This window comes from Terrapene carolina, unplaced genomic scaffold (genome assembly GCF_002925995.2).
Source record: "Terrapene carolina triunguis isolate 2854851 unplaced genomic scaffold, T_m_triunguis-2.0 Scaffold62, whole genome shotgun sequence".
NCBI lineage: Eukaryota > Metazoa > Chordata > Testudines > Emydidae > Terrapene > Terrapene triunguis.
In genome coordinates, this window is record NW_020664413.1 from 33681197 (window position 1) to 33690418 (window position 9222).

Below are 9222 nucleotides of genomic sequence, written 5' to 3' on the forward strand. Positions count from 1 at the left end.
TGCACATACACCTCTACCCTGATATAATGCGACCCGATATAACACGAATTCGGATATAACGCAGTAAAGCAGTGCTCCGGGGGGGCGGGGCTGCGCACTCAGGTGGATCAACGCAAGTTCGATATAACGCGGTAACACCTATAACGCGGTAAGATTTTTTGGCTCCCGAGGACAGCGTTATATCGGGGTAGAGGTGTATATAGATATTTCAGTGCTAAAACCAACTCAGTCTTAACTCTGAAAATCAAGAGCAGAGCTTACATCATATAGACCAGCGGTCGGCAATGTTCGGCACGCGGCTCGCCAGGGTAAGCACCCTAGGGGGCCGGGCCAGTTTTATTTACCTGCTGACGCGGCAGGTTCGGCCGATCGTGGCCCCCACTGGCCGTGGTTCGCCGTCCCGGGCCAATGGGGGCGGCGAGAAGCCGCGGCCAGCACATCGCTCGCCCGCACCGCTTCCCGCCGCTCCCATTGGCCCGGGACGGCGAACCGCGGCCAGTGGGGGCCGCGATCGGCCGAACCTGCCGTGTCAGCAGGTGAATAAAACTGGCCCGGCCCGCCAGGGTGCTTACCCTGGCGAGCCGCGTGCCGAACGTTGCCGACCCCTGATATAGACCATGATACATCCCCCCCCCCCCAAAATGTATCTTTGTTTCCGATAGTGCATATTTAGATGAGAATTTTTAATAGATATATTATTCCTTGTAGTAAAAGATTAGGTATTGCATTTAGCTGGATTGCATATTTATTATAATTGTTTACAATTCTTGTATACAAAACAACAAGATACAAGGTAAAAGCCAAATATTAATCTTGCACCATACCAGTATTTTAAAATGAATATGAATATAGTTGGTCTTCAGTTCATAAACAGTGTCTCCAATTAGTCATTTTCTAGGAACAGCACAAGTTAAGCACATGTGTTCTGTTTATAGGCCACGTTTAAAGGATGGATGGATATAATGTATGCAGCTGTGGATTCTCGAAATGTAAGTATATTCCCTGGAGCCATTGTTTTGATTGCGTGAACTCTGTGATCCCAGTAATGTAACTGATATCTTACTTGAGTGACACTAGAAATGAGATAACATGGAGCTATATAGTTCCATCAAGCCGAAAAGGTAGCAAAGAGCATGAAAATACAAAAGAAAAGGAGATCAAGGGAAGATCCTTTAAGGTCCCATATATTCTGTGGCACAGCAAGACCAAATTCCACAGTAACTTTAACTTATTCTTTTGTCATGAAATACCCTTGGCTCCTAAACAAACACTCAAAAGGCTATGACTCATACTTGGAAACACTCATTGATGGAAAAATTTTAGGAATTATTTGCAACAATGATTATTTTCAAGGATGAGGTTGTTTTCCAAGCAGCTTGGCTCCACTCCTCAGGTCTCAGTTCCTGTACTGTTCTGTGCTCCACATAGCTCATCAGTTTATCCTTCTTTCTCCCTCTGCTCCCAGGCTACAAGCTGTGCTCCATTCTGGCTCCCTAACTTCCTGCTCCCTTGTTCCATGAAACTATGCAGGGAGTGTGCCCTATAATCCTAGTAAGTCCCCGTTAATAAATGATAAGAAAGGGGCAGCTGAAGGGAAGTCTTGGCAGGAGGTCCTAGCTATATTAAAATGCAAGATTCTATGGCAGAATTGGTGAACTCCATGGTATCTTGGAAAACATCAGATTGTTTGCCATTGGAATTGCAGAATCTACAAGAACCTGACGGAGAAGAATGGAACGGTTCATACCTCTTAGAGCAGGGGTAATCAGTTATTTTCTGTCAAGGTCCAAATTTATTGGTCAAGGTCCAGACTCCAGAGAAAATAATACAAAAATAATAACAATAATAATAATAAGTAAATAAAAAGTTTTCAAGGTCTGTTCAAAAGCATCTGGCAGTGTCGATTTGGCCCGCGGTCCACCTATTGACTACCCTGTCTTAGAGCTATTGTTTCAGGTTGTCTACAGATTGAGGCAGGTGACACAGTGTTCGTTTACACTCATTTAACATTTTCAAGGTTTTTCCAACAACCATCAGGGCTAGAAACTTTATTTTTTAATGAAAGCTCAGAACAGAGTTCTGGAACAGAGTTCTGTGGCAAGGAGGTGAATTCTGGGGCTTCAGAATCAGAGTATATGGAGCCTAGTTCATAAGGCGCATGAGTCCGAATAATAGAGCCATAGGCTTTATATAACAAATAAGGCTTTTGACACACAGTGTTCACCCTGATACTGTAGCTTGACATTTGTGCATATTTTGTAGGTATTGGATCAGCCTAAGTATGAGGACAACCTGTACATGTATCTTTACTTTGTCATCTTTATCATCTTTGGATCATTCTTTACCCTGAATCTTTTCATTGGTGTCATCATAGATAATTTCAACCAGCAAAAAAAGAAGATAAGTATTTCGTCACTGTTCTGAAAAGAAAGCTAAATACAAAAATATTGCTTGTTTTGGTGCCTACCATACAATGAATTACTGTAGTGACTTCAGGTCAGAAAAATATTATACTTTTTACTCTTTATGATTAACATTTATTATCACTTGCTGTAACATGCAGTATGTAATGTAAACAGGTTTAACTATATTCATTCCATTGCAGGATGGATGAATTAGGAAAACCATACACATGAGTATATATAACCAAAATAGAAAAAGAAAAAAGATAATCAATTTAAAGGTGTTGTATCATAAAAAAGGCTAAAGATTTAAATGGCCAAATCAAGCAATAAAAAAAATGTTGGCTACATTGCCTCCATGTCTGAGAACTCCCAAATGTAGACATATAAATCTTAGTTGTAGGACCATGTTATCCTTCTTTGTACTGTATTGAGTCTTAATTTTTGCTGCAGTGCTGAATAAATACTATTACTAGTTGAGCTACAGGATTAAATACATTAGCTGACAGCAGGAAAAGGCTATTATCCCAGATGGGGAGGAAGGAGTGCTGACTCCAAGGGTTTGTTGGCATGGGGGGAACCCAGTCAGACTTAGCTCTCTTTGCTGGCCCACATTCATCAGTTGGGGGAGCTCCTGTCCCATGTGGTGACCCTGTGGGTGGAGAGGTGCTGAGACCATGTTGTGCTAGGTCTAGGAGGGAAGGGAGTCCAGCCTGGCCCTCTTCACCCCTGCAACATTCCACTATGCTTTCATTGGCAGCTCCTGGGTGTACCCAGTACAGTATGTGTTGCTGCTTTAACTAGGGCATGAACCCAGTCATAGAATATTCATATTTACTTATTATTTAAGCATTTTGCCAAATTTTTCCTAAGGAGCAAAAACAAGAGAAGGGAAGTTGAATTTTTTAACATTTCATGTCTGGGCAAAAGCTGAAGGACTTGCATGGGACAAAGACAAGGTACATCTGTTGCCTGAGTGCATTCCCCCTGCAAAACATCAAAGGCCTACTGCAAACACTGGACATTTGAGAGCTTCTCAAAGAAAAAGTTGCAAAAATCTTTTGGAATGGAAAGTGTTAGGCAACCTAAATTCAGGAGTTGCTAGCAGCTACAATGACAATAAAAATAAGAAGAATGAGAGAGCAAGCCAGTCTTTATGCCCATTCAGTCCTTGGATTCTGTTGAGACTCTGAACAGGAGTGATAATACTAATTGTGATGGTGGCTGTAGGTAATCAATGGAAGTACATGGTTGTAACTAGTTTTGATCTCATTTCTTTACTTTGGAGGCCAAGACATCTTTATGACGGAAGAACAGAAGAAATATTACAATGCAATGAAAAAGCTGGGTTCAAAGAAACCACAAAAACCTATACCTAGGCCAGCGGTAAGAATGAAAGTATTTCCCTCCCTCCTCCCCACACTGTTTAAATAATGTATTGGGTTAAGTTGTAAGCAAGAAAAATAATTGACCTAAAGCAAACTTTTTCTCTCTCTAAATCCAAATGAATTTTCTCTTTTGTATTCATTAATCTCCTGGGTTGTGGAGGACCCTTCTTTTTGCTTTGAATTCTCACTCTACATCTGTTGGAAGACTAGTGGGATTGAAGGTTGCATCCTTCAAACCACTGATCTGTCTAAAACAACTAACTTACAGCTCAAGTACTGTGAGTGCCAAAGGTGTCAAGGCCTTAGGAAGGAATCCTCTTCTCAGGCCGAGAGTGGCTTTGCAGCTGTTCTGTGGAGGCTAATCCACATGTCTCTTACATGCCTGTTCTTGGATATAGAGAATTGGAGTATCCATGAAATGGTGGATTCTCGGCCTCTCTCTTCCCCATCCTCCATCCTGTGCAATGTCAGTTAGGGAGCAATTAGAGTACAGCTCTGCATTCCTCAGTGTTCTCCCTCCCCATGCAAAGGACCTTCAATTACTGTTCTGCTCCTTGTGCAGTGGAACCATACTGGTTCAGCTGTCAGCATATCTTCAACAGCTGCACAGATGGAAGAAGGATTTTCTCTAGTGAATGTTTTTTATAGTTAATTGAGGCTGAAGATCTTATTAGTGGTACAAGAAGTATTTCTTAGGGAGGCTGTATTTTCTTTAGCTCTGAGACCTGTATAGGTTTTCAGGGAAGGGAAGTGATGTCCGTGGGCAAAAAGAAAAACTTGTTTGCCAGTTTTGCCAAAGCTAAACATTTTTTTAGTCTGCTGTATCACTAAAGCCCATATATTAAAATGAATGTCGGTAAGACAACCAAATCTTGTAGCTTTGAAAATCTTCCTTTTAATATGCATAAGTAGAATCTTTGGAGGCCTAACTACTGAATTTGTGTGGGCAAATGTCTATGTATGCACAAACAAGTGAATGCATATTGAAAGGAGTCTATCTTATGCAGTCCTCAGGGTACAACTAATAATAATAATAATAATAATAATAATAATACCTAGGTCCTATATATTAGGCTTGGAAAGATCAGATTTTTATTGGTAAATATCTGTAAATGTCGATTTCACTGTACACACATAAACCAATGCAAATTTTTACATTTTTTTTTTAAAAATAAATCAAAATTTACCGATAGGCGAAGTAAGAAACACGCTGCTTGAGAACTTATTAGAGATTGATTTGTGGATAATTACTTTGTATATTTGGATGTGATGTTGACAATTTGTGTTTTAACAGTTATCAAACTTTAATTTTTTGAATCTCAATGTCTACTGTCATTAAATAATTGTCTGATTCTATTGTCTGATCCCCCACAATTTCCTATGACTGAAAATTTAAAGTGATAAAAATTGAAAAAATGCTTAAAAATTAACCTTGATGTTATCTGTTGAAATTATAAAAAAATAAAAATCAAATTTCACCAAGTCTATATATAGTGCTTTTCATCAGTAGATCTCAAAGTACAAAGGAGGTCAGTATCATTATCCCCATTTTACAGATGAGGAAACTGTAGATTTAGTTAATTATTTGTAGTAATTTGGGAATGAAATTTATACACAAGGTGTATGCATTATGCATTCTTTTTTACCCACAGAACAAATTCCAAGGCATGGTCTTTGATTTTGTGACAAAACAAGTATTTGACATCAGCATCATGATTCTTATCTGCCTTAACATGGTCACCATGATGGTAGAAACAGACGACCAGAGTGATGAAATGCAAAATAATTTATGGTGGATTAACCTTGTGTTCATTGTCCTTTTCACTGGAGAATGTATTCTGAAACTGATTTCACTTCGTTATTACTATTTCACCATAGGCTGGAACATTTTTGATTTTGTAGTTGTCATTCTCTCCATAGTAGGTAAGTACAATTCACTTTCAAGAAGGGACTACAAGAGTAGAAATTGAACATTTGTTTTAGGAATTTAAGTTCCTTAACATTTGACTTGAAGAGAGTCTGATTCTTTAGTTTGCCAATTTCTTATTCCATACTGTGCATGAAATAAAGGAACTGTGTATTAAGAGTTTTTATACCAATTAGATTTGATTGATTGTCATTTTCAGTATAAAAAATTAGACCGTAGAGTTACCAACCTTCCAGGATTGTCCTGGAGTCTCCAGGAATTAAAGATTAATCTTTAATTCAAGATTATGTCATGTGATGAAACCTTAATGAATACGTCCAACCAAAATTGGCAACCCTATTAGACCATGACTCTGAGTGCAGTAGAAATTGCATATTACTCTAGTATAGAAACAAACCAATAAATGGAAAGGCTGTTTTGAGGCAAAAATGAACAAACTTTATTCTTGGTAATCACAGGGAGAAATTGTGCCCTGCAACCCTGAGATGACAGACAGCACTAACAGCAAAAGAACCCCGTCTGGTTTTACTGGTTAGTGTGGATAGCATGCTAGGACCCCACACAGCAGGTCAGCACCCCCACCATTCCTGCAGAGCCACCTCTGGCACTTACTTCTGAGGGCTCCTTGCCTGTTAACTCAGGAGAGGCAGAGGGAAGAGCGGGGCCGGAGCAGGTGGATCTATAAATATGTAGTTCCAATGGCCTATTTCTCTGTCTAATGCACAGGAGCAGAAAGGGCTGCCTGGAATGGGTACGATTCCTTGTCTCCAGCCTTGCAGGATTCCTCAGTCCACTATCTGGTTTTATGGCCTATTTTTTGGGAACAGGATTTCACCCATAGCTATCTTCTGGGTGGCCAAAAAGGTCACAGTTTTTCTGCTTCTCTGATGCCATAATAAAGAAATTTTCTGCCACTTTTTTCTTCTAAGAAGCCTTTTCATTGCTGGTTTATTTATATACTGGTTTGCTGTGGGATTCCCACTAAATTTGTGGTCACATTATTTCATTGGTGATTAAAGAGTTAAGTACCTGTCTAAATTTGCATATTTAATTTAAATAATTTAATTTTAATGGATTACATTATAATTCGCTACCAGAAACTATAAATAGGGCACTTCCTTCCGATTAATCTAGATTACTTCTATTACAACTAAACAGAAAAATATTCTGTAAACTTCAATATCCACTGGTCTATTCACTAACAGATCATAGAAGTGTATAAGTGAGGAGCAGTTCCAGGAAAAAATATAGTGATACCGTCTAAAATGAACAAATCTCTTTGATGCAGTTTTACAAAATCCTGCAAATTGCTGCAGAAGTTCTAGCTGGATTTTTCAGATTTGTATGTCAGACCATAGTACTATAACTGTTTGGTTAAATGAACTAAAGCCCATAATGCAAACTTCTGCTATTTGAATAAGTTTGCTTCACTTCTCATTGGTCAACATTGTATGTAATAGTATAAATCTTTAGTAGTTGCTGTTACATTTTATTATATGTTTACTAACTAATTTATTTTTTAACAGGTATGTTTCTAGCTGACCTGATTGAAAAATATTTTGTGTCCCCCACCTTGTTCAGAGTTATCCGACTCGCCAGAATAGGTCGAATCCTGCGTCTCATTAAGGGTGCCAAAGGGATCCGCACTCTGCTTTTTGCTTTGATGATGTCTCTTCCTGCTTTGTTTAACATTGGTCTCCTGCTTTTCCTGGTCATGTTTATCTATGCTATATTTGGAATGTCCAACTTTGCCTACGTTAAGAGGGAAGTTGGTATTGATGACATGTTCAACTTTGAAACTTTTGGCAACAGTATGATCTGCCTATTTCAAATTACCACGTCAGCTGGTTGGGATGGTTTGTTAGCACCAATTCTGAACAGTGGAGCACCAGACTGTGACCCTTACAAAGATCACCCAGGAAGCTCGGTTAAAGGAGACTGTGGTAACCCTTCAGTTGGGATTTTCTTTTTTGTCAGTTATATTATCATCTCATTTTTAGTTGTAGTAAACATGTATATTGCTGTTATTTTGGAGAACTTCAGTGTTGCTACAGAAGAAAGTGCCGAACCCTTGAGTGAGGATGACTTTGAGATGTTCTATGAGGTTTGGGAAAAGTTTGATCCAGATGCCACCCAGTTCATAGAGTTCAGTAAACTGTCTGATTTTGCAGCTTCACTGGATCCTCCTCTTCTTTTAGCAAAACCAAACAAAGTTCAGCTTATTGCAATGGATCTTCCCATGGTAAGTGGTGACAGAATTCACTGCCTTGACATCTTGTTTGCTTTTACAAAGCGTGTTTTGGGGGACAGTGATGAGATGGATGCACTTCGAATACAAATGGAAGATCGGTTTATGGCAGCAAATCCTTCTAAAGTCTCCTATGAACCAATTACAACCACATTAAAACGAAAACAAGAGGAAGTATCTGCTGTCATTATTCAGCGAGCTTTCAGACGTTACCTTTTAAAGCAAAAACTTAAAAAAGTTTCAAGTATGTTTAACCAAGATAAAGATAAAGATGAGGATGACCTGCCTATCAAAGAAGATATGATTATCGATAAGCTAAATGAGAACTCCACTCCAGAAAAAACAGATATGACCCCTTCCACAACCTCTCCACCTTCCTATGATAGCGTAACGAAGCCAGACAAAGAGAAATATGAAAAAGACAAATCAGAAAAAGAAGACAAAGGTAAAGACATCAGGGAAGGTAAAAAGTAACAAAGAATTCCATTGGTGACAAATAGTTTACATCTGAGAAAGTGACATATTTGTGTCAACAAGACTCCTGTATGAGGTCTATGCCAAACTGACAGTTTTTACTTATATAAATATATATATATAATGATTATATATATATATATACTTAAGGTCAGTGCCTATAACAAGACAGTGACCCCCCGTCATCAAACTGTGACTCTGTAAAACAGGGTAACAACCTTGACAGGAGGTTATTGTTTTCACTACCAGCTGATGCTGCTGAAGAGGAGACAAAATGGCTACTCAGACTGTAGGGACCAGTTAAAAAAAAAAGGTGCAAACCTACAATTTCTGTGTGATTAACAAAAAACACTTGAGTACAGTAATTGTATCCACTGTCTGCATTTCAACTGCTATATTTGCCATATTTTTACAAAAATTGGTGTTGGTGAATTTATCATTTTTTTTTTTTAATTCACAGGTTGTTTCCTATTATCTGTGACTATTTTTGTAAATGGGTTTTGTGTTGGGGAAAGGGATATGAGGACCAGGTCTTTTATCCTCTGATTCTCTCTAATGTACAGGCAGAAGTGATTTGCATGAAGGCATGCTGCACTCATTGTTCATGCATGGAAAACACATGACACCATTCGCACAAAGCAAGGGTTTTAACTATTTCCATGTTTCAGGGTGGCTCCATATTTTGAGGTGCTTATTGAAAGTATTCATCTTGTGTCTCATTCAGACAAATCTTAATGTGCCTGTAAAGTCCCATAGAACCTACAATAATAAAACAGATATTTT

The 9222-nt window shown here is 38.7% G+C and overlaps 1 protein-coding gene across 12 annotated transcripts in view; it reads left to right on the top strand.

Moving 5' to 3' along the window:
• Positions 1-8604, top strand: part of LOC112110301 (sodium channel protein type 2 subunit alpha) — a 93476-nt gene extending 84872 nt beyond the window's left edge. For 8 of the 12 annotated variants that reach the window (XM_024205264.1, XM_024205431.1, XM_024205589.1 and 5 more), the window contains exons 22-26: positions 936-989; positions 2263-2400; positions 3684-3788; positions 5443-5713; positions 7244-8604. In XM_024205264.1, coding sequence (XP_024061032.1) covers positions 936-989; positions 2263-2400; positions 3684-3788; positions 5443-5713; positions 7244-8439 — 1764 coding nt within the window. In that variant the 3' untranslated portion in view covers positions 8440-8604. The remainder of the gene's footprint in view (positions 1-935; positions 990-2262; positions 2401-3683; positions 3789-5442; positions 5714-7243) is intronic. The other 4 variants (XM_024205827.1, XM_024206067.1, XM_024205746.1 and 1 more) reach the window with 1 other exon arrangement.
• Positions 8605-9222: the final 618 nt, after the last annotated feature.